The following is a 25861-nucleotide window of genomic DNA, read 5'->3' on the forward strand; positions in this document are numbered from 1 at the left end:
AGCTTCCAAGGAATCCGAATCAGGCCATGAACAAAGAGCCTCAGCCCCTTTGAAAAAATTATTTTGCATCAGCCCTTGCTGAGGAGAGCTTGTAGGAGCGAGGGAGAGTGTAGGTGTTATCTACCCAGGTTCTTGGGAAGACACTCACAAATATTATTAACATGAATAGGAAGCACCATGATAGGATGCTCTCTGGGAAAAGTAATTTTGTTCATTAATTACTTGCCTTATCTTGCAAACCTGTTCCCTTTCTCGCTTTCTACTTTTTTTTTTTTTTTTAATTTTCTTTAAAACGACTGTAAGTGAATTCAGGGCTGGGAAAGTTATTTCACTGCCTCCTCAGATGCAGGAGGAGAGCTGGTATTACTCAGGTAGCCTTCAGCCGAATCTTCAGGGGTTTTTCCGTCTTCATTTGAAGCCCACTCTTTTATCGGCAGATGGCAAAAGACGGTTGCTGGCAGATCCCTGTGATTTCTTTCGTGTAGACCACCTCAGCGCTCTGCGTCAGCTCACACGTGTGCCTCTGGCTTCAGCCCTGGCTGCCGCTTGTGATTTTGTGCTCTGAGCTTCACCTTCTGCCTTTAGCTTCCAGGCTCGTGTTCTGCCTGGTTAGTTCGGAAACAAAGGAGTCAGAGGGCTGTGGTTTCAGGGGTGGCAGAGCAGTGACCCTACAGCTTCTGAGAGGTCCTTTCCTGGCATCTTTGACCCTTGCAGGATGCTGGAAAGGGTCAGTGGATGAAGGCAGGTAGTACTCATGCTCCCAGATGTCAAACATGCATGTTGGTTTTACTTTTTATTTTTTATTTATTTTCTCGGACTGTTCCTACAGCAGGGAATAGTTTTCTTCCAGCGACCTGTCCATCCCCAGCCCAATTGCTGCTAGGCACTACTTCAAGGCAGTTTGCAGCGTTGGGTGGGAATTGGGAAATGCCAGCACTCCTCAGGGCAGCAGCAGGGGTTTTACTGGAAGCTAAAGACACCCAAAGACAATGAAATTCACCTAAAGTTGCCCGAGCTGAAATGCCAGTATCACCTGCAGCCTGGGGCTGGCACCTGCCTGGAGTCCTGCCCCCAACCCCAAGTTGTTCAGCTCCATCCTTGACTGATGCTGCAGAGCTTTGGGTATTTATTTATATATTATTATTATTATTTTTGAGGTGTTTCTGGACGTGATGGCTGCCACATGGCTGGGAGGGGATGGACAAGGCTTTTCAGCAATGCTAAGCAGCCCCAGCTGAGGGGTCTATGTCCACATCACCTTCCGCAGTCCCCCTCCCTCCTTTCCACGCTCTCCTCCCCTGGTGCCAGCCAACAATTTCCAATTATTCGTCGGACAAAAGCTCCAAGTTTCCAGGGATTTGCATGTGAAATGCTCCTGTTCATCTCAGGCTTGAATGAGCCATCAAAATGCTCGTCGGGGATCTCTCCTGCGGGCACACACACACATACACGTACACACAAATCGCTCATCCGTGGCTGCACCCCAGCCCGTGTGGTCCTTGGGCCACCTCTGAAACAGCGACCTTTGTTCCCAGAATGGGAATGGGGAGCAGGTTGTGCATCCCAGGACCCCCCCAGGCATGATTAGTGGGGCCAAGAAGGTCTTCATCTCTGGAAATTTGGGGAGGGGGGAGAAGGCAGGGAGAAGGAGCATAAAATCCCCCAAAGCACGAGGGGGAGGGATGCTGTTTATTGAGTGCGTGGCTTTGTAGGGTGGGAGGTGGAGGAGCAAATCCCTTGCACCCACGCCCCCCAGGGCACCCAGGGTGGGCTTATTCAATTGCTTGGATAGAGGGAGGAGCCCACCTGGGGACAGAGATAACGGGAGGGCGGCGGGATTGCCGTTCTACAGCGTAAGCCGGGTGAGTTATCAGGGCTGAAATTCAGCTTCTATTACCATGCATTAGAATAGATTAGCAGGCAGAGCAATTAGCAGCCTCGCTCCGTTTGGCGAAGTGACAGGGCCGGTGGTGGCAGGCAGGAGGCACGCGGCAAGGAGCCGGCTTTTGGCAGGGCGGCCCAACGCTGCCCAAGGACCGAGGGGACTTGTGCTCCTTCGCCTCGGGGTTTGTCCCTGCTGGGCTCTGAGCCAGGCACCGAAAGGGGCAGGGATGGAAGTGAGCTGTGGTTGTCGGTCAGAACGTTTTTGTGGCTCATGGTCTCTGAAAAAAAAATGTCCAGGGGAAATGTAGAGCCCCTAAGAGTGGATTTTGGCTTCCTGGTGGTGGTTACCTTTTGAGGTTATCTTTTGTAGGTCTCTTTACAACAGTCCACAGCCTTCTGAGGCTTCAAATACCACCAGTAAAACAACAACAACACTTTGGCTTCCCCAATCCACTCCTTTTCCCTTTCTTAACCCAGACCCAACTTTAATGTCCAGAAAGCATCTTGGAGAGGCGAGCCTGTTGGTGGTTGGAGCCAGAGCCTAAAACAAGGGTCCAATTCCTTCCTCAGTCTTCTGAATCACGTATTCCCCCTGTGGCTCATCTCCTCGTGTAGGAAATCAGAGCAGTAGCCCCCTTTCCACCTTGCCATGCTTACCAATCGAGCCATGCCCAAGCCATGCTGAGCTCAGCAGGACCCTGGATGCAGATGAAGTTGCTGGAAAAGCTTCCCCTCTTCTCACTGCCAGGACAGGTTTCCCAGGAATGATCCTTGCCACGATTCCAGCTCTGTTTTCTCCTTCTTTTCCTGTAGCATCGCCTGCCTTTTAATCCTGAATGGAGTATCCCAGGCAGTCGATACAATTTAACTCCTTTGTGCCAAGGAAAGCTACATTTCAGTTCTCTTCTAGCACGGATGGAGGGCAACCAGGAGGCCAGAAAGAATAGACAGGGAAGGATGACTATTCACCACACAACCACATAAAGTTTAAGGTCGATTATGCCTGCGTCTCGACATTTATGGCATCCCTATTCTTAGGACCCCAAGGGAACCTGGAAATGTCAAAACATTGCTAAAACTGACCTTAAACTTTACATGTTGGTGGGACTGAATCTCCTTCCTTTTCGCAACTCCGGCCACAAAATTGCTTTGGCTCCAGTGGAGGGAAAGGCAAATTTCAGCTGCTCCCTCCTTCCCCAGCCATTCTTCCCCCTTGTGATGAAGCGATCTCAGGAGACACTAAGCTGTACGTGTTGGTCAGACTTTTACTAAAACACACTTCTCATTATGTCCCTTGTTCTCTTTAATTACTCTGCTTCCTGTCTCATCCTGCTTTCCAGTTGGGAAACCCCAAAAACTTTTCCCCTAATAAAACTGAAGCTGTCACATTGCATCCCATCCTGAAATAGGGACCAGACTAATTAGTTTGATTCTGACCTCTGCATCCAGACTGCGTGCATCTCCGCCCGGAGCCACTCATTTCTGCGTCCTGCAGTCCTGTTCCCAGCCTCCTGTCCCCAACCCTGGCTGCAAAAGACATTAGGAGCCTTTGCACTTGGCTTCCACCGAGCTCCCTCTGCTGACCACCTTGCAAAAGGCTTTGCAGACCTAGCTGGTGGGTCTCTGCATGGACATCCCCTTGGCTTCAGAGCAAGGACTTCAGCACGGCAGGGTCTTGGACCTGGTAGGACATCAAGTCGAGCACCCCATGCTGATCTGGGGATCGTGATCTGCCAGAAACTGCCTGGTTTTGTGCAGACAGAGGAAAACTGAGGTGATACGGCGATGCTGAAAGGCTCCTTGCTGCTTCCCAGGCTCTGCAGGATTTTTGACACATTGAACTAAAAGTGCTGGTGTGCAAGGCTGCAGGTTTTGGGAAACAGTGAGGCTGGGCTGGGAAATCTCATATTGCCCTTGGAGAAGGAATGGCTTTAAACTAAAAGAGGTTTTGATTAGATATAAGGAGGAAAATCCTCACTCTGAGGGCGGTGAGGCCCTGGCCCAGGCTGCCCAGAGGATCTGTGGCTGCCCTATCCCTGGCAGTGCCCGAGGCCAGGCTGGATGGGGCTGGGGGCAGCTGGGGCTGGTGGAAGATATCTGGAATTAGATGATTTTAAGGTCCTTTCCAACCCAAACCATACTCTGATTCTATGATAACAAGTGTTGGAAGCAATGGAAAAGATCCCTTCCTCATGCTTCATCTTGCTCTGGGGCAGCTGGGACCATCTGGGCTTCTCAGGGATGGAGAGGGGTTTTCAAATTGGGATTATGTCCCACCACTTGGAGTAGCTGATGGTTCGGGTTGTGAAGGGAGGGAATGCTGTGGCTGTGACCATGAGGGTGTTCACATTGGTCGTGCACATCTCTACCCTCATGGAGAGCGTGGGGCATGCAAGGTGGCTGCTGGTCCCCTTGTCCCCACCTTCCACCCCTCTCCCCATGTCCCCATCCGTCCCCTCACCCAAGCCTTTTTCCTCATGTCCTATTCTCTGTAGGGTTGAACACGATGTGGTTAGGAGGCATATGGCAACCCTGGTGATGAGATTCAAGGAGACAGAAAGCCTGAGAAGAGGAGGAGGCAGGTCCAAAAGACAGGGTGAATTTAAGGTCATAAGCTGAAGAGATGTGAAAATCATGGGCAAATGGGTCCAGTCTGAAAACACGGAACTGGAAAGGGGTGAGGAGTGGGACAGGGGCAACATCTCTATGTTACATGCTCCACACCATGACGAAAGGCAATGATTAGGCTGGGAAAATGAAGAGGGGATGCAGTGGGGATGCCAACATGGTCCTGTGTCCCAACAGACCATCCCATCCTGGACCAAGTCTGTCCTTGCTGGCATGGCCAGGGTGGGCACTGGTGCCTGGGTCAGTCCAGCAGTACTGGGGGAAGGTGTGAGCAGAGGGTGCCTGTGATTATTCTGTCAAAAGGTGAGCGAGTCTGTCCCCTGAGGGAAATGTCACCATTTGGAAGCTGAAAGGAAAGCTGAAATGTCAAAACCTTTTGCAAAACGGCGATGCCCGCCAATTACCCATTTGGAGGTGGTGGCAGGGTGTCATTTTGGGTTGCTGAGCAGACCCAAGTCATTGAACATGGTGCTGCCTCACCCCCGGCATCAAGAAAGGAGCTTTGTGTCCCTCTTCCTCCCTGGGAGCCCACCTCTCTGCTCCCTGCTCTCTTTATGAGTCTTGAAATGCAAGAGCAATCAAAATACAGCCACTGTGCACTGAGTTGTGAAGTTTCTAAAAAGAGAATTAATTCGTTTGGATTTCGTTGGTGGGAATTTGTTTTTTTTAACGGTAAGTTCTTTTTTTTTTTTCTGAATAAAAAATTCTACAGTGTGCTAACAGCAATCTGTAAAAAAAAAAACAACAAAACCAAAATAACTGTTCTGAGTAGCAATTTCTGATCAGATCCAATCATCACTCTTTTGTCTAGAAAATTGTTTTAATTGACAAAATTGCATATCAGGCCTTTTCTATTGCCAGAAAACTGACAACATTTTTCTTTGTCTCATATTAGAAAAGTTGGGCGTTTAATCTACTTCTGAAAAACTTAGAAAAAGAAAAGAAAAACAAAATCAAAACTGTCTCCTGTTTCAGCAGCTATGGGTATAAACAAGACAGGCTCCATCAGGAGTAGGTGCTTTTTTTTCTGACTGCGCTGTTTCCACCTCCCTACTCCAAAAAAAAAAAAAAAAAAAAAAGAGAGAACAACAAAAAAAGCCTTCTGGAAGCTTCCTCCTTGGCTTTCTTCTCCCAGGACTATCCGTCTCTGTCTATTTTGTCCACACAGGGTGTCAATTAGGCTGGGCTCCAGCAGTGCCCACCAGCTCTGGCTGATGATGTGAATTAGCAGAACAAGCTCCCGGGACACAACACGGCACCGCCACGGAGCAGCTGAGCTCCGGGCATCCCACGAGTCCAGAAAGAGACTCGACGTGTGGTTTTATAAGGGTTTTGTATGGCACAGAAAATAATTACCACTAGAAAGGCCAGGCATAAGGGCCATTGTGCCTTTTAAATGCGTTTAGTTTGGCATCCCAAGTGATGCTGGCAGGTATGGGTGTGGGGAAAAAGGGCACAACTCAGGGGGCTGAGGAGTTTGTCCCTAATGAATGGCTGGATGGAAGTGTGGAGACCTTGTAGTGTCGGTGTAACACGTGTCTCCCTCATGGTGTAAGAAATGGGAGGTTGCAGAGCTGCACAGGGGATCTGCATCAGGTCCCAAGCGCATCTGCAGCTCTGCCAAGAGCCCTGCTGGTGAGGGGACAGTACACCAGCAGCATTCCTCTCATTTCCCCCTGCTAAAAAAAATAGGAGTCACCCAAAGCAAAGTTAGGCATTTCGGTCAGTGGTCAGATGGAGAGATGGGAAAGAAGCATCAGGAACAGAGGAGCATCTCTCTTGGAGACACTTGTCCCAATCCCCTGCTCTTAGCTCTGAAATCAGCATCTTTTCCCCAGTTTGCACACTGTCCCCATCCTCTACACAGTCAGAAGAGCTCTTCTTACCATCTCAGTCACCTTCAGCCTCCTGAGCCAAGCTCTGTCACAAACACTTTATCACCATTAGCTGAGATCCTGTGAGGTCTGGGTGGCAAAGACACAGACCTGAGGTGGGAAGGAGGAGATGTATGAGAGAAACTCACGAGGGCAGACTGATGGGATGAGGATGATGGTCTGTAGGACTGTATGGGGAGGGTTCAGCAAGGGTCAGGACCACACTGCGCTGGGCATGGAGCAAGTAAATGTGCAGCCCAGAATGTAGAAAGGCCAGGATGAAAAATCTGTTTCCCATGTTGTACATGGGGAAAATAAAGAGCTTGCAAATGGACTAGTACCCTTCTTGGGTCTTCTTTTGTCTTGTCTAGCTACGTACATGGAGCACCTAACATTATTAACATTATTAACCCATTGTTAACATTATTAACCCTGCTAACATTAGGCACTTAGGAACAAACCCTGGAGGTGCTGGAATGAATTTGGGCTTGGTCAAACCAGGCCCTACTAAGGCAGAAGAGCCTTTGGCATCTCACTGAAGATGTGGAATGTTTCTCCTTATGTTTCTGCACCAAATGCTTGCAGAATGTGACTCTGGAAGGTTGTTTTAGGTCCCAGCTTACAGAGCTGGGCTTTAACCATGATCACTTGGGTCCCAAACTGGATCCTACATGGCATCCTCAAGAGACCTGGGATTTACTCTGCTCTCTGACACATGTATGTGCTTCCCTTTCCTGTCTCTGAATGGGAATGTTTCAACCTCAGAGAGGTGTTGTGAAGATTAATTAGCTCCAGGCAAAGCCCTTTGAGATCCTCAAATGAGAGATGCTACAGAAGTGCAAAGTATTAATTTAACATTATTAAAATAATTGGTTAGTGGATGGTGAACAGAGGGTTGGTGTTCGCGGTATTCTTTAATGGGAGATGAGGAAGAAATATCATGCCTCATGATTCAGTGGTAGGAATGGTTTCTTTGTGTTTGTACTAATAGGTTAGACAGCGGCAGGACACTGCCAATTGTTAAAGATGCAGCTGATAATGAAATAGCAGGTGTTATTAAGATATACAGAGAGGTGTCACGTCTATACCATAATCTTATGCAAATAAGTCTGGGAGAGAAATATGCTCTTTTAGGTGTCTTAAGTGTAATGCGATGCCACTGGGTGGGAGTTACACACCAGCTAATTACAGCATGAATAGCACCGAATTGGGTTATATGGCAGAGGAAAGTGATCTCGGCATATTGACAGGCCCAGCATGTTGGAGTTACTGATATTTTATTAAAGGGAAACAATTATTGGCTGTGAAAGGTATTCTTCTGCATAAGCAGCAATAGAGAGGGCATGAGATAGAGCAGAGGAGCGTGCAGCTCTCTTTTTGGGCTGCAACGTCCCCTCTAGGCAGCTGCCTTCAGCAGCTGGGTGCTTTGCCTTGCTGGTTTCGGTGTTTCATCCAACACCATTCAGGGACTTCGAGAAACCGATGCTAGAGAGCAACCCTTCCCCTGCTCACCCTGAAACAATTTTCCCTGCTGTTTTCCCCCATTCCTGTGGGAGGATGTAATATTTCTGGCAGTGCAGAAGAAGACAGGAGGAAGAAGATTTCTTTATGGCGGGTCTATGCCTTTTTCTGCTCCCCTGAAGATCCACCCAGCTTTGCCTCTGAAGATCCACGATTGCAGATGCTGATCAGACACCAGTGACAGAATAGCACGTGAACACTTGGGATGCTCCATGTGGTCCAGCTCAGGATAAAAAGGTGGTTCAGGAAAGGGAGAGGGGTGAAACTGTGGGCATAAGGCTCTGGAGAAGAGCCTCCATCACTCCTCCCTGCATGGTCAAAGCTGCAGGACACACTGGCAGGAGGCTTTATGCCTTCAGTATTGATCTGTGCAGCAACTGGGATCGGTTACCTGGGATCATTTATGCTGCTGGCTCAAGGAGAGGGTTCATGATGCTGATTTAAGGGCTTGAAACCCTCCAGTAACCCAGAGCCAGGTTTGGTTTGGTTCTGCTCGGCAGAGCTCCTCCAGTTGTAACATTCAGGCATCAGCCACAACCAGGTGATTTTTTTTTCTTTTCTCCTTTGTTTTAAATTAAGAAATCACATTGAAAAAGTCAGACAGCCAAAGTCAAATGTTACAAAGTGTCAGAGCTGAGGTCATACACGGAAAAAAGAAATAATAATGTGTGATCCTGTAATTAAAGTCTGGCTCGCAGGGTGTCAGTGCAGGGAGCAGATTTAAGAATGCAGAAACTGCTCTCAGCCTGCCAGCACCTAATTCCTGGGAGCCTGACACTGCAACCTTAACTTCTTACTAAAACCAGGCTTAGTTTGGGGCAGTTTTTCATCATTTCATCATTTGTATGGTAATACACCTTTCAACAAATATCAGGGCTGTAAGACACAGCAGTCTAATAGAGAGTGAGTCTTTGGTCTGAAGAGTTACATGTTTTAAATGTCTGTGACCAGGAAACAGCAAGGTAAGATGGTGGCTATCATATTGCAGCTCCGTGGTAGGGCTGGGAGTACAAACCAGGTTCCTCAAAGCTTTGTCTATACCTACGTGTTGTCCTCCTGTTGCTGGATGTGTCTGCAACCTATTGAGCTATTACGCTTGAACAGAGCCTGTCCATTTAATTTGAGGAAGCCCAGCTGTTTCTGCCATGCTGCATGGGGAGAAAATAAATGGGAAGGGGCTGGACTGCTGAATTTGGGCACTTGCATTTTGATACGGAGCCCACAAGAGTTTCCTTCCAAGCTATCCTCAGGGGAGGAGTTCCCACGCCCCACAGAGCTTTGATGGGATCGCTGTGTCTATTTGTTTTATGGAAGTGCTTCCCAAAATCTCAGGTCAGCATTTTGCCAGGCCTTTCGTTCCGTGCTAGGGGACTCACAGTTCTGAGAGCAGTTAATCGCCTACCCTCCTAGCCCTCTGGAGACTGCACATTTAAAATTCCTGATCCAGCATGCGGCAGCACTAAAGGGGACTTAATGGTATGAAGGCTCCTAGGGAGCAGAGTGGGAGCTGCAACGCTGCTCTCCCTCTCCTGCAAAGCAAACCAAGAGCCTGCTGAGAACAGCAGAGATCTCCCTTTATGATTCCTACCACTGGAAACACCGAACTTCTCTGCACCAGAAAGATGGAGCAATTTGAGTTTTAAATTGGGATATTCATTTTATCTAGTGTCAGCCCCTAGAGAGAAGCCAAACTGTAAAGTTTCAGTCCAGACCCCAAGCTTCATAACATTCAGGCTCAGCCATATATTGGGTTTGTTTTTGCGTGTCTTGCCTTATATTCCTGTCTGCAAATCCCCATGTGTGTGCATGCAGCAAGGACATCGAGGGGTGATCTTGCAGCTAACCCTCCAGCAGCCCCTGTGTGTTCTCACAACTCAGGCTCCAAAGTCTGGGAGTGGGTGAATAATTTAACATCCGCACTTAGTCTTTATAGCTGATTTTAATGGGGGGTAATAGCATTGCTAATAACAAAATCCATTGAAGACACCCCGTGCAAGTCCATAACATTAGCTTAATGGCAAAAGGTAATTGGCATGCAGTTGGAGCTGTCCTTTTGTATTAACCCTGTGGGTTTCTAGGCAGGCATCCTCTTTGAAGCTGTGGACTTGGCAGCACACGTTGAGTGAAGTACAGATGTGTTTGTGCCAAGGGAATGCAAACCTGGATTGAGCTGGGATGCATTGCTACCCATTCACATTTTTGCCTTGTGTTTACACCTGGCAGAGAAGACGAGAGACAATGATGGTGCTGAAAGTATTAATGGCCACGAGCGAGCAGTGGAAGGGTTGGGGGCTTGTGCTGCCCAGGTGCCGTGCGCCCACCCCTTCCTCTGAACTGTCACTCTTTGGGAATGCCAGAACTTTTAAGATGCAGCCCTGGGCACTTCTAATCAGGCACTTTCAAACAAGATGTTAAAGAAACCTCTACCTGCAAGGGATAACTCTAGTTACTGGGTAATGGGTTGGAGGCTGCTCCTTCCCAGCATGGAGGTACCAGTAACTCAGAAGTATCACAGATTTGTGGTCTCCTCAGCAGGGCTAAAGAGCATGGACTCTGCACAACCACTCTGTAAGAACATCAGTCCCTTAGATGTCCCACTTCCAGTGGAAAATACAGTTTTCAGGGCTGTGGGTTTCCCCATGTGAAGAGAGCTCAAGGATGATTGTGAAGGCTTTCCAGCCTGTGCCATCCCCAAGGATACAGTGCTGGTTTCCCATCAGAAGTAATCACTCCTCCCATGTCCTCACTGTTTTATCCTGGCTTCATGTTAACCCTGTCCGTCTCTGTTCCCGTTTGCTCAGGTGCACGAGGAAGGAGCGATGCGAGCGCTCCAGTGAGCCTCGGAGATTCGCCTCGGAGATGAAGCAGTGCGTCCGGCTTACCGTGCATCCCAACAACATCTCCGTCTCCCAGTACAACGTGTTGGTGAGGAACCTTAATTCTTGTCCCCCTCACGTTTAACCTGCCCGTGCTGTCTGATAGACTCAGATATGTGCAACCTGCATTCAACAGGAGTGGGAAGGACTGGCAGCTCCGTGCAAGAGGTTCTCCAGAGTCCATTGACTTCCTTAGTCCCTTGATCTTCCCTGCCACAGAAAAAGACTCACCATGGGAGGGCATTTGGGTTTTGTTTGCTGTGAGGGCAGGTCTGAAGGGACTCCATGCCCTGCAAGTGTTGTGCACACACAGTGAGATTGTTTACTTACATGAAAGTGGATTTGGAAACGGCTGGGAATGGAGCTTAGACAAGTTAGAAATGACCTTCCAGAAGGATGACAAGAGAGGGGTAGCATGAGTTATTTTGATAATCTTCGTTCTGGACTGGAAGTGTCTCCACCACCACCTCCACCCTGCTGTAGCTCCGGCACTGAGTATGTAGAGCAGAGAGGCAGGATGCATTGCAGAGGAATCGGTCTGCCAAGGTTTATGCTAGCTTATGCGACTTTCCTCCTCACAATGTTTAACCTTTATGGCCTAGAGCTACCAAGTCAGCAGCCAGCAAGGCACACAGTGAGTGCTGGCAGAGCAGTGGATGATCCTGATCTTTGTGGCAAGAAATTTCTATGGAAGATCTATCCAGCTCCTGGTTTCTCTCCTGACACACAGCAATACCTTGCAAGGCGAAAGCTCAGCGTGCCCTAAGAAGGAGGCAAAGACCCATTTGATCCAGGCTGCTAGGGCTCTGCCCTTTTGACCATAGCAGTTTGGGCTGGAATCAAAATGATAACTCACACCCCAACAGCTCCATCTCTGGATAAGCTGGTGGCTAGACCCACACCCCAAATGGTCTACATGGTGTTGCTCAAGGTGTAGCTGCCAGACATCTTCCAGGTGATAGCTTTTGGAGTGCTGGGGTCTCTTCAGTGGTAATTAAATCAGCCTTTCAAAGCCCGCATGTCCAATCATTGCTGCTTTGTTTCAGCCTCTTAACTTTGCTATGACTTTACTTTCCTAGGCTTCAAACAAAACTGATCTGAGATGTCTTAAGTCCTTTGTTCTTCTGGGAGTTCAAGGTTTCTTTTTCTTATTCTCTCAGTAGTCTTTGAATTCTTTTATGTTGGAATAAATCCTGGGGGACCAGCTGGCTCAGGGCGATTGAAACTGATAACAGAATAAAAGACCTTTACCTCTGGGTTGCTCTGGCATGGCAAGTCACTCCAGAGCTGCTGGGATCAGAAGTTGCCATCATCTGACTGTTGCCCAGTCATCTGCATGAACATTGCCATGGGAGTCTCATCCCAGTCCCCGATGGGCTGGTGTCCCAGCTCATCCACAGTCACCATGGACAGTTTCCTAGCAAACTAAGGGGGAAGAAACAATGAGTGAATAGTTGGTGGTGTCCTTACTGAGTCGTACTTGGGTTCTAGCAAAGGATTGACAATATTGAGGTGTTGCACACAGTAGCAGAGAAGGTATCCATGTGGCCAGCCAATCTTCTAGCTTCTGTTCACAAGTTGGACTCGATGATCCTTATGGGTTGCTTCCAACTCGGGATATTCTATGATGCTATGAACAGAGACTTGCAAAGTTGTATCTGAGGCTGCTTCAGTCCATTCTGTAACTCGGGGATCTTGGAGAAGAGAGATTGCTGGGGACTGTTCTTCCCTCAATGCAGCAGCTCCAGAGCAGGATTTTAGGATGTAGGACTTCTTGTCTGTTCAGAGTGAACCCTGGCTCATGAGGTCTGTGGCCAAGCACTACTGCTCTGGCCACTGGCATCATTTTCATTCTACATCCTCTGTGCTCAATGAATTATATTCATCAAGCAGAAGTTTCCTGTTCTCCATTGCTAGCAGTGAGAACATATTTAGTTTGAGCAATGGCTCCATCAGACACCCATACCTTTTTCCTGCTCCCCAAAGACAAAATTGCCTTCCCCATTGCCATTCCCACCACCTGAATATAAAGATGCTCTCACACAGTCTTTATGTCATCCAGAGCAAAAGCCTTTCTGCTTGGCCTTTCTACCTGATGGTGCCTCGTGTTAAGGAGCAGCCCCAGGCCTTAGTGAGGAAAACAGCATGGAGAGGCAGTAACCAAGAGTTATGCTGTTATCTTCTCCTGCCTTATCACCTGGACTGACCTCCTCTGTTCTTTGTGTTGGTAGAAAAACCACTTCAGCATGCATTCCTGTCTCCTTTCAGTGGCTGCCACCACAGATGGGGCCTCACCTTGTCCACAGAGGAGGCAAGTGTGGAGAGCATCTCCATTTGTGCCTGCCTCAGGTGTCTCCTTTAGCAATCAGGCACAACAGCTCTAAATTTGTGCTAACTACTAGGTCATTAGCAGGTGCTAGAAGTACCCTAAGGTACTTCTCTGCCTCTGGATGTGGCCTGTCTGTGATCAGGGGTGGGTTGGGCGGGAATCCCAGTGGTGGATAGCAGCAGTGATGGACCTTAGTTTGTGTGGGAAGTTGGAGGAATGAGAGGGTCTTTCTCCAAAGCACGACTACATTTGACAACAGCCATGTGGTTCTTTTCTTTCATGACCATAGGCAAAGTCAGTGAGTGCTGTGAACTCCGATAACGTGGGCAATCCCTCCGTCACAGCTTTGTTTGTGTGCCATACCCCCGTACAGCATATCCCCAAGGCCAACCTCTTCCTCGGCGGGATGGGCAGTAGAAGGTGGTTGTGCCTCTAGGGACAGAGGCCTTGTGTGCTGGACTGAAGCCTGTAACTAGACTCTCCTTACGCAGGAACTTGGTGACAGAGCGCTCCCCCATCTGCTGATGCTAGGAGAGCAGGCCGTAGAGAGTTAGACTGGAGCGCTACAGTTTCTCTGTAGTCTGCAGAGTGCCTCTTGTGAGTAGTGGTCGCCTTCCTCAGAAACCGCGTGCCGTGGGTCCACCAAAGCCCCGGTCTTCACAGCCAAAAGCTCCCTGTCTAACCTTACACTTGCATGACAGATAGCGAGCACTCCCTCCCCTCCACCAACCCAGCCAGCACTGGGACGCAGTGCAGTAGTCCCTGCATAGCCACACATCACTTGTGTCAGCATCAGCATCTCATCCCTCTCCCCCTCCGCACACACATCCCTCTCCCGAATCGCTGCTTTCTGTTGAAGGAGGATGCTCTCTCTAGCAAGAGGCTCTTTGTCCGACCTCTCCAGTGTAATTCTCTCCTGCTAGCCCAGCTCTGCTGGTCAGCTCAGTATTTTCTTTTCTTTTTTTTTTTTTTTTTCTGTCTCTTCTCCCCTCCCTCCTTCTTTGCTTGCAGCTGGTCTTGGAGACCTACAACGTCCCTGAGCTGTCCGCAGGAGTCAACTGCACCTTCGAGGACCTTTCGGAGATGGATGGCTTGGTGGTGGGCAGTCAGATCCAATGCATCTCACCGGCTGCCAAAGAGGTGCCCCAGATCATCACTGAGAATGGTGGGTACCCCACATCCCCCTAACGTGTCCCATTGCTCCCTCCCTTCCTCACCCCTCGCCCTCCTGTCTTTCCTTTTGATTTTTCTCCAAGCAGAGTTTTGGTTTTGGGAGCCTGAGGACAGGGCAGGCATAACACAGGGCTAGGTGGGATGCTGTGCTGCTGCTTGCTGTGGCAGATACCCGTAGCACGAGTGAGCTCTGTGTGTGTGTGTTTATGTGTGCACATGTGCAAGTGTTGAGCTGCAATACCAGTACCTGCATTATATGTGTGCTTATATGTGTGATAGTGTGTGTCTTCAGACTGCCACCGAGTGGCAGTTGCGTATATCTAGCAAAGACAAGAGACAGACACAAGATCTCCCCTCATTTATTGCCCAGGGAGGTGTTACACAGCCCAGGGAATTACACTGTAAATGCTGTCAGCACACCCCATCCCATGCAGCAACCACAAAGTCCTGCAGACACAAATGAGCCTTTCCATAATTTCATCCCGCTCCTCCCAACTTTGGTTCCATATGCTCAGTTCCTTGCCTCTGCCCCTGTTTTTTATTCCCTTCAGCTGTCCCAGGTTTGTTACTGGCTCCCTCCCAAAATGGTCTAATACCTTGTCTCCAAGGATGGACGCCTTACCCCCAGCTTTGTGCCCTTTTTGGCTTCCCTTTTCCGATCACTTTTCTGGTACTTCCAAAAGCACCCATGGCTTTTACAGAAATTTGCTATAAAAACCTCAACACTGTGATCAACTCAGAGGATACTGCAGTTTTATTCCTTAGCTTCTTGTGAAATTTTACTGGAAAGTCTTTGAGGATCCTCTCAAGCTGCAGGAATGAAGTTACACAAGCTGTCACCACCATCCCTTCCCTGCTCTCCCCAAGTTGCACGTGCTCTCCACTGAGATCTCAAAACAAGCCCCCAAAGGGCCTTTCCTATTTTCACGTCCCACTGAATCATCACTCGTGTTTGCCTACCGAGGTAACTGCCAGGAACTATTTCCTTGGTATGGACATCTGTCAGGCTATAAATGATGAGCAAATAAACACAGCGATGGAAGCTCGGAGCAGGACAAGAGGGAGAGATTTATACCAAGCATGGTTTTCAGAGATGCTGGGCACCTGCGGCTTGTATCAGCTTCAGCAGCTGGTGCTCTGCACCTCTGCAAAGACCAAGTCCTTCACGCACAGTGCCAGAAACTGGATTTGAACCAGAGGATGTGTGGCTCTGCAGCACATCTGATCCCCGGAGCCATCCAATCCTCACATCCTGTTTTAAAATATATGCAAGACGCTGGCAAAGTTGTTAAATACAAAGTGGTTAACGGAGCTGTCAAAGCCGGAGGCGGCAGATGGGCAGCAGAGTCGAGCACTGGCAGCAAAATGTGTTTAGTGAAGTGTGTGGTGTGTGTGTGTGTGTGTGCATGGCCACGTTTGTGCCCGGAGGTGGGCGAGCGTGCTTGCGGGCGCACGCTGGGACGCGTTGTCAGGTTTGCTTTGGCCTGATTGATTAATGAATCTTTCAGGTAAGAAGGAAAATAATAGAGGTGAAATGGCTGGCCAAGTCAAAGTCCTGAATTAAACATGGGGCCCTTCCCCACCTAATTACTGAAATTGCTGCACCCAGTTGTTTCCCACAGCTGATGGGCTTTGAGTAGGGCTTTGGCATTGTGGGAAGAGGTAGCAGTTTGCTTGGCTTAGAAGCAGTGGGAGAGGGGAGATGGTATGTAGCGGCTGAGGGTCAAGATTTGCTGCAGGTGGGTCTGCTATGGAGAAGGACTGGCCCTTCTGGAAGTGTAGTGGATGTCTCTTATGTTGAGATGGGTTTTTTGTAGCCAAAAGCTGGAGCGTGTGGACTTTGAGGTGAGTAGAGTAAATGAACCTGGCGGAAATGTTCACATGAGAACCTCTCTGTCCATCAGCATTCCACGGTGCAGCCAGGGAACCCCTACCCTATCACTGTTACAGTGTCTGTCCTTCTTGCTCATTCCTTCGTTCTGCTTTCTCAAGGTATAACTGCTCTTTGGGGACAGGATCTGGAGGTGCCCTTCTTCAGGCATGGTGGTTCTGGGTATTGGGTCAGAAATGATAAGTATTGGTGAGAAGAAAGTATATTTTTCTGAATCCCCTCAAAAAAGCAGGTGTCTTTATCCTTCAGGCAGTGCATGCACAGGCCACCAATGGTTGGGGCCAGCAGTCAAATATTCCGCAGCCCTTTTCTTCTGGGGACTTCAGATGAACTTGCTGCAGTGAAGAGCCATGTGGACAGTACTCCATTTTAATGGCCTCTTTATTCCAGGCATCTCCATTGTCTCTTTCAGCCTAACTTTCTTACTTGCCAACGAGATTTATCATAGTTTTGGAATTAGTGAGATATGGCCTAGACTTGTTGGTATCATCTAACCCAGACCCTGCTCCGAGGTAGGATAATTTCCAGTGGTGAAGACCTGATCCATCACTCCAGTACCATGACTGGGGGAGATGCAATTGTTGAAGAACGGGTCTCTAGAAGGATTTTATTGTACTTCCTACATCTACTGAGGATAGACTAGCCAAGGTGCTGGGTGGTATGGCCCTTGGGACTCAGCTAACAAAGCAGTCATACACTGATGTGTCTGTTTTTTTCCTCAGGAGACCATCACATCGTTCAGCTCCAGCTCAAGTCCAAGGAAACGGGTATGACCTTTGCCAGCACCAGCTTCGTCTTCTACAACTGCAGCGTCCACAACTCGTACGTTGGTTTCCTTTGATACCTGCTTTCTATCCCACCCCTGGGTCTGCCACAGGACCCGCTGCTGGCTGGGGAACGTGTCCCTTGGGAAGTTGGTCAAGCTGGGAGGAGGCCAGCAGTCAGGGTCACTTGGGTGATGGTCAGCACAGTGAAGTCCCTTCTGGGAAGACCAGGAGTAGTATGGTGAACATTTATTCTGCTTCTGAGCCTGCTATGGAGGAAGGCATTGCCTTGAGTAGGGTACCTCCTCATGTGTCCCTTGGGCAGAGGAGCATCAGTGGGATTTTGCCAGTCAAGTGAGTCTAAAATTAACCATGACCTCAGCAAAAGGCCCCTTCATCTTCCTAGTAAATGGTTGTTTGTGGATGGCTGGATCCTACCCAACTACATGCACCTCCAGCCCTTCTCCATGCTGTCAGTCCCACCAGCTGGAGCCTGTCCTAGGGGGTTAGCATGGTTGGGCCCTCAAATCTTAAAAGATGGGAGTTGTTGGTTCCTGTGCGATGTGAACACCCAGCTGTTATCCTCAAGGCCATCTTTTCCATCCTGCAAGCTCCTTTCTTGCCCTGCACCCCATTCTTCTGGGGTTTAGCTGGCACACGGGGCTGGTTGGGAGCTGCCCCGCCAGAGCAGGTATGCCAAAGCAGAAGGATGTTCTTCCAGCAGGCTGATCCACCCCTGAGCAAGGCTGAGCAGCTCTGTCACCACCACTAAACCATCAGAAGTGCCAAAAGCAGATAATTACCGCAGCTCAGCAATTCACAAGGAAAGGCAAATCCTATTTCCATGTTCCTGCTGCTTTGACAAACAGCGTCAGAAAGCAAGTGTTTGGGGGGGGGGGAGAGCAGGAGAGATGGTGGTGTTAAATATTTATGGCATGTTTTGGTTTCTTACTTGACAAACTATAATACACTATCCATTTTTAATTTGATGTATCAGAGCAAGCACTTGTTACCAATTTGAAGAACAGCTCGCTGAACCAGAGCTGAAAGTGGATTGGAGACGAACGAGATTTCGCGGAAAGATGGGGGAGAGGGGGTGTGTGTCTGCCTGCTGGGCTCAGCCAAGCTGTACTGGAGGCAGGTTTTCCACTCCTGCCCATTAAAAACCCAGTGGCACATACAGGAGAGGAAATTCCCCCCCCCCCCCCCCCCCCAAAGTCCCTTCCAGGTACTTCAGAGACTGTAGCAGCATGAAGGTCTCTGACAGCATGAGCAGCCAGGAGTCGCTCCCATCCAGTGCTTGTTTTGTGTAAAGAGCTTGTTATGGCTCAGTTTGGTTCCTGGTGAGCAGACATCGTATCAGACAAAAAAAAAAAAAAAAAAAAGAAAGTGTGATGTAGGTAGAAGTCAGTGCTGTAAAACAGCCACGAAAAGTGTCTGTAGCTCTTACTCTACAGGGTCTATGGGGCACGGGAGAAAAAAACAACTTCCCAGGTAGTGGGAATGGCTCTTTCGTACAAGCTGAATAGGTGACTTCTTACACATGCCTTCTGCTTCCCAGACAAGTGCTGTGATAGTCTTTCTATCTCTTCTGGGATGAGGAAAAGAGTACAGTCAGTATATCTGCAGAAACCCCATCCCTCCATGCCCTCCATGGGCATCACGCTGCCTTCCAGCCCCTACCCTGAGCACCTCCCCACGATGTATTCACTGCTCCCAGGGCACTGCTGCAGTTCAGCAGCAAGAACATAGCAGTTTCCCATCTGACCTTGACCCCTCTTCTGATCTTGAACTTCTTGAGCATGCTTGGAGCATGTCGCAGTCAGAATCTTGTTGTGGTCAAAAGGGGAACACACCTTGTGCATGAAGCCAAGAACTTGTTAATCTTACTAAAAGTAGTAACAGGGTAACCAAAACACAACAAAATTATTGTTATTCTAGTTAGATTGGTATTAAAGCAGTCTTAATCATCTAATTAGTGTAAGACACATTGGTCACAGCAACAACCAGCTCAGGCCATGGCAAGCCAAGGCCAGTTCAAAGCCCATGGTCTTCTGCTCCTATTGTTACAGCAAAGTTTGCTGGGCTATTTTTCCCTTCAGAAAACACTTTAATGGTCTGTCCTGTTGGCCGAAGGGGCCGGGTTGGCCAAGTGACCACTCTTTGTCATCCTCTCCAGGTGTCTGTCCTGCGTGGAGAGCCCTTACCGGTGCCACTGGTGCAAGTACCGCCACGTCTGCACTCACGACCCCAGCTCCTGCTCCTTCCAGGAGGGACGAGTCAAGCTGCCTGAGGTAGGTAGGAGTATGTGCTGTGTGTGGAGGCTTCTCAAGGCTGATGTGGGTCAGACCAATAGTCCATGAAGCCTTCTCCAGCCCTGGTCCCACCCTGGAGCTACAAGCAGTCGATGGCAAGTTCCTGGCACCGAGGGACTGGGAGGGATGGGAAATGCTGGGCGTACATCTCCACCTGGAGACAAGAAGAGGAGGTTGCCTCTAAGCAAATACTCCAAGCTGCTGAGATCTGGGGGGGATTTAGGGCTACATCCACAGCGGCAGTGGATTTTGGTAGTGCTTTGAGCATGTCAGTGGCTTTGTGGGTTTGGTGCCTAATGACCAGTATATCAAACTGCTTCCAGCTGGGGCTGGGAAATGCCTCATTGCCAGTCACTGAGCTAGAGCTGAACTGGACCTTGGGGCTTAATACAGAGCTGGCTGCTGTGCTGCAAACACTGTCTGGCTGGTATTGTAACTAACGAGCACTTGCAGACAAGTGGAGCTCCGGAGAATACAAATAGGAAGCCACTTAATTACTTCCTGGTCAGGAACGGTCTGAAAGCATCCCGGCCTGTCTGCTAAATGACCTGAGATGGCTCGTTGTTTGCCTGGCCCAAGGGACCAGTACCCATTAAGAGATCTGATATCTGCTGAACCACTGGGCACGGAGGCGGCAGCTGAAATCTCCGCCGACGTGTGCTGCATTCGGAGGCTGAAATCCACGCTGCTCCCAGCGCTGCCTGCTGGGTCTGGTGTCTTTAAAACGTTCCCCTGCCTGAACCCCAGACCTTGTCTGAAGCAAGTTTGTGGGACCAAACAACATGTGAGTAGTGGTTTCACACCCCTATGGCATCCCCCGTTCCCTCTCCATCCTCCCCTAACATATGTGCTGGTCGAGATGTCCCGGATCAGACATCTTGAACTGCAGAGGCACTGGGGCAACCATAAAAAATCATGAGCAGGGAGGTTCCCAGCTCTTTGTCTAGCAGCATTCAGCATTTGCTGTTACTCTGCTGCAAAACTTGCTGAGAACTTGGAGAGAGGATGTTTGACACCCTGTGCTGGGGGTGAAGTGGTGCAGCAAGGCAGCCCAGGGTCCAGCCCTTCTGGTAAGCCTGTCTCAGCCAGACTGCACCTATGGCTTTGCATGAAGCCTTGGCAAAATTTGGTCAGTCCTGCTGGCACACCTGCCTCATCAGGTACTGGAGACTCACTTTCCCAGTTCCCATCTCTTCTTTCCTCCAGCCCCTGTACAGTGGAGGACCTACAAATCTCAGTGTATCTCCTCCTCCCTTGGTCCCCGTCATATCCCTGGTACTTCTGACACTTGCATCCATCAGAAATCATGAGAAGTTCTTCATCATCCCAGTTCCTTAGGGAATGGACTGGGAATCACACAGCACCTGATCTTTATCCCCATCAATGTCTTGATCTGCATCACTGGGGGGGAGGCAGTGGACTCTGTCCTCTCCAGACCACCCCATTTGAGCACTCCTTTTCCATCACTGCTTTATGACGTCTTATTGGGATTCCTAAAGGCACCACCTTCTTTCTCTTGAGAAATCACCTTCTCACTGACTTACCTGCATTGAAATCTCCACTGTTTTTTGGTTTCACCTTTACTTGTTTCCTTTTTTATCCCATATCAAGCCTATTTCTTGAGTGGGTTCCCTGAACAATAGAAACCATTTGATATCTTGAAGCCAAACCTGGCTCCTTGTTGCCTTTTCAGACCTCCACCCGGTTCCTGATTAAGCAACATGACTTGCCAGGTCAACAAGTCTGAGGTCCACTTCCAGCCTTCTCAATGCTGTCTTCACTAGTGCCCCAAACCTACCATCATCTTGAGTGGGCCTATTTTTACTGGCCTTTCACCTCCATCTGCAGTGCTGCTTTCCTCCACAAGTACTTCGACTCCCCGAGGATGCATGAAGGGTGTGTTGGGTACCATCTGGGGATGGGCGTCTCCTAAATTTTGTACGTCTTGAGGAGGTACTGGTGGGAAACTGTCCTACCAGCGTGGGATGGTCGCACCATCCCATTTACAGTCCTTCCATCAGTCTGCTGAGCAGATTAGCGTGGCCGGCTTCCAGGATCGTATGGTCTGCTTGCACCACGAGACTCTCTGCCAAGCAAACAAATATTAGTGCTACTTTGCCGTTATGGACCAGTGCCAGCAACTCCTTCCCTCTGTAATCATCACTGCTGGCGTGCGAAGCCTTCTCCCCCTCCTCCACACCGTGGTCTTCACTCTCTCTTTGCTGGTACACCCACCTCTAGGTGTTTCTTTACTCCCTTTGCCTGTACAGCATCTTGCCCCCATGTGGGTTGAGGCTTCCCACTCTCCAGATGGCCAGGGCTGCAAAGGGTCCAATGGGGCTGATATCCATCACCCCTGGACCAGCCCGGAGCACTTTGAGGGTTGGTTTGTGCCCTTGTGTACTTCTGACTCTGTCGTTTCCTTAGCAAGTCTCATGGGTTTCTGGATTCCCATGGGATCAGCTTGTCCTTCTTACAGGTTTTCTTCATCTGCTCTGAAAGTCGTTTTTTTTTTTAAAAAAAAATGTGTTTTTCTGATTTTTATTTTTGCTTGAAGTATGGGTTGCTGGTGAATGTAGAGCACAGGATGAATTTGAGACTGACCCTGACGGAGAACAGAAAGGCCTTGGCCATCAACCATGCTGTTCAGAAGGGAAAATGCTGTTTCTCTCTGTACAGCCCCTGATCTAGCGTCCAGGGTGGCTTTTGAACCACACGATGGACAGCAATGATCTGCCCATCTGGGCTGGGGCAGGTCAGTTGTCCTAGCATCACCCAGCAAAACCAACCCAGAGATGAGGATTAGGCAGAAAAGGCACATCCCTCGCTGTCAGCAAGGAGCCAGGACTTGATATTTGTCATTTGTCAGGTGCCTGGTGAATCAGCTCAGCCCATAATGGGGCTGAACCAACTAGTTTGGGAGCCTTGGGAAAGCCCGTGTTTGCTCCTGGTTAAGAACTCCAGCATGGCCATAAAGCAAGAGTATTTATGATTATGGTGCTGAACTCAATCAAATAGGGTTGACGATGTCTCTGGATGATTTGCGGCAGAAATACTTCACCTTGACGTATAATTTCCCTTTACAGCAGGTTTTTGAAAGCCAAGTGCACTCACTTGAAATATACCAAGTGACTTCTTGCTTTATAAAGGGGATCTGATATTATTGCTATTGAGGGCGGGAAGGGAGAGAAGGATGAAAAGAAGATATTTTAATACCTAAGTGGATTTTTGTTTTTATTTTTTGTTTGTTTGCGGTTTTGTCTTATTTTCCTAAACAGAGCAGGTGGCAAAAAATGGAGAGAATTACAGCATAGAGGGGAGCATGCTTTGTCTATATGTGTTTCTTGGACATCCCTTTTTTCTTCTGATTTTGGCATTTGTTGTTGACTATTGCAAAAGTCACAGTGAAAGTTTAATGTTGCACTGCAAAGCCTTGCACTGTAGCCTAATACCCTGTGAAATCAACCTTCCTTGACACAACCACTGGGCAAGAGCTCAGTCATTTTCTTCTGTAAATGGACAAAACAGCCAAGTAGTGGAGGGAAACTGAGACACGGAGGAATATATCAATTGATCTGAGGGTCCCGTTATGATGGGATCTCATCTCTCCTGATGCCTACTCTCTCCTGATATATTCACCCATCTCTCCTGCTGTCTGTTACCCAACACACCTGATCCAAGGACATAGTTCTCATAGTTTCGTACATGCTGGGCTGGTGGGTAAGCTGGGATAGCCTACTTGAGCTGATGGGATAAAGGATTAAGGCTTCTTTTGTGCTGTCTTCTGTAAGATGAACACTATCTTGTTCTGGGCCTTGCAAGGAATTTAGCATTGTGGGGGGGAAAGAGAGGGAAAAAAAGGCAAAAGCGAAAAGCAAGCCCAGATAACAAATCTGTTATCTGTTGGGTTTAAAAGATACATAATCATTTAATTACCTTGAAGGAGGTTTTCATCTTTCCCTGCTCAGCCGATTTGTGCGCGTGTGTTTTTCTTCCTCCTCCAAACAAGCTTTTTATTAAAAGGATTTTCATCTGCTGCCGAAAAAAGAGAAGAGAAGAAAAGATCTCGCACCAAAGTGTTTTATGTCGAGTTGTACGTGCTAATGACAGTAAAACCCACATAAAAGCAACGACTGCTTCAAATATTAATTTGTCAAAAGAGATAGAAAGCTGTGTGAGCTGCATGCTGGCAAGCAGCTGCTGAGGAGCCCGACGCTGGCTGAATGGAGAGCCGTGCTGGCAGGGTCTGCAATGAAATGCACTGATTTATCCGTGGCCCGCTGCTTCTTTTTCCTGGGGGTGATTTTGGGGAGAAGCAAGGGGTGAAAAAGAAGGCAGGGAGGGGTAAGGGCAGCTCAGCTTGAGACCAACAGTGCCCGCGTTTCCTTATCACGGACTTTGTTGGAAACTCAGCACCCTTGGCCACCCGGCTGGTGCATCTCAGCTTGGCTCAGAGAAGGCTTTGGGCAGGCAGCTTGCTCCAGACGAGCAAGCAGTTCTCCAGGGACCCCAAATGTCCTGCTTTGTGCTCTTTGCAGGGAAGGCATGGTGCCCAGCTCCTCCCCAAATGCACCTCTGCAGAAATGCCCCGGTGGCTTCACCAGGGAAAGGCAGAGGATCCCCAGGGACACCTGATGAGCTTGGTGACCTCCTTGCTCCCTTGCGTGGACAAACCTTCTGATGATGCTTCTTCAGTCGTTGCTGTGGCAACTGCTCAGTTTCCCTCCTGCTCCTGTTTCCAGTCCCCGTTAACCCGGCCAGAGAGGTGGCTGCTGGAAGCATCAGTGCAGGGAGGAGAAAAAAAAAAAAAAAAAACACATCAAATTAATGTCTCTCTTACTTCTTAGGGATGCTAATGACAGCGTCAGCAAGGCCAGTACCAGAGGACAGAATCCTTCCCTGCTTGTTGATCATCCCCTCACTCATCCTGGCACCTGTCTATCATTAAGGGGAGGATGTGAGGTGTAGTTTCTATGGAAACTGCAGAAAACCTGCTGCACCCAAGTGCTGTGAGCAGGCAGGGGACCAGCAGGGGAGGTGTGGGGACCAGGAGCAGCTCCGGGCAGGCAGCAGAGAGCATGCAGACCCTAACATAGTGTCTGCACCCCACGCGGATAGGATGGGGCATAGTGCTGCAGGCATTTCATGGCACATCCATTTTAGCAGCGGGAGGGTTGGTGTTTATCAGCTGCTTAGTTTTTAGGAGGGTTTCCAAGCATGTGTCCTGTCCTGTTGGCATCCAGTCCGGGGGATGGCAGGGGGGTTCAGAAGGGGGGGTTGTAGCTGATGGTTTGGATCGAGCTGTAGCTCAGGGCTCCTTGTGGTTTGGCATTTCAGGCTATGGAATCTCAGCCCTTGGCCATCATTTAAGCCCTTTCCCACAAATGGAGATATATCGTGTTGTGGATACTTCCACTTCAGAGGTGGTCATTCAGACAATAATAAGAAGAAATCAAACACAGAATCTGCAGACCAGGCAGAAAGTGTTCCCTTTGTTCATGTAGACCTGTTAGAGCATGGGAATACAAGAGGAAGCTGCTCAGAGACAGTGTCAGGCATTGTATGGGGCCACAGGTTTTATTTCAGCAGATGAAAATTTTATTCCCACCTCCTCGTTGGCTTGGACACGTTCATGTTTCTGTGCCTCTGTGTCTCTCACAGCCTCTTGTGGTTTGGGTAAGCACTTTCTGCTCACAGGTGCTTGTGCAGTGTTTAGTACCTGGAGCTGGGATCTCACTGGGGCTGTTCACGAGAAGTCTCTGAGCCATTGCAAACAAATTAAGCAATTTGCTTTTGTGGTAAGCCAGCACTTGCCCTGACTTAAACTGAGGTGAAGAATATGGAAGACCTGTGTGTGACAAGGCTTGTTCTGCTATTTTGGGGTACCTTTTGTCATCTCTTGAGGCTTTCTGCCCCACAGTCTTCCATCTGGCAGGGGAAAAGGCTAGTAACTTGTTCAGTTGCAATCACTTTTAGCAGGTTTTCTGGTTATTATGGAGACGGATCTGCAGGAAATCTGTCCTGGGGCAGGGCAGCTCCATCATGTCCATGCTGAGACCAGGAATCAGACCACAACAGGAACTGATAACTGATGGAAAAAGGCCTTGTTATGAGCAATTCATCTTCCCTTAATACACACATTTTTTCTTTGCGTCATAGACTTTAGCTTCTTCAGGGAGATTATTTTGAATGGAGACGTAAGAAGCATCTGATACTCAATACCGTGTCCCTGCTAAATGCTATACATACCAGCTGGGCTGTTCATCTTTGCAATGTAAGATTATTTATCCCACAGGACAGAGTGATCTCAGGATGCAATAGGGTAATATTCATCTGTCCCCGCCAGCACAGGACCCTTGAAATAACATCAGGAAGAGCTTATGTTGTTTTGATAGCCTGACTCAGTCCAATGCCATTGTGATGCCTCAAGTGGCTACAGGGCTTTCTGGCTATCTGAACATCTGTTAGGACTGCTAGGAACTGTGCAACACCCTGAAATTTGAAGGAAAAATTGTTGCCAAAGAGGAAAGACAATTCCCCGTTCGGTCTTAGTGTGGAGTGGTGGCCTGGCCCTCAAGCAGGAAGTTTTTGCTTTTCTCCATTGTA

The 25861-nt window shown here is 48.9% G+C and overlaps 1 protein-coding gene across 12 annotated transcripts in view; it reads left to right on the plus strand.

Moving 5' to 3' along the window:
* The window catches only part of PLXNA4 (plexin A4), a 425098-nt gene that overhangs the window by 300110 nt on the left and 99127 nt on the right, over positions 1 to 25861 (plus strand). For 9 of the 12 annotated variants that reach the window (XM_080577830.1, XM_080577845.1, XM_080577832.1 and 6 more), the window contains 4 exons: positions 10709 to 10832; positions 14124 to 14277; positions 16899 to 16998; positions 19120 to 19234. In XM_080577830.1, coding sequence (XP_080433956.1) covers positions 10709 to 10832; positions 14124 to 14277; positions 16899 to 16998; positions 19120 to 19234 — 493 coding nt within the window. Of the gene's footprint in view, positions 1 to 10708; positions 10833 to 13603; positions 14100 to 14123; positions 14278 to 16898; positions 16999 to 19119; positions 19235 to 23793; positions 24450 to 25550; positions 25849 to 25861 lie in introns of those variants that run through there. The other 3 variants (XM_080577831.1, XM_080577842.1, XM_080577833.1) reach the window with 3 other exon arrangements.

Source organism: Anser brachyrhynchus (assembly GCF_964034855.1).
Source record: "Anser brachyrhynchus genome assembly, chromosome: 1".
NCBI lineage: Eukaryota > Metazoa > Chordata > Aves > Anseriformes > Anatidae > Anser > Anser brachyrhynchus.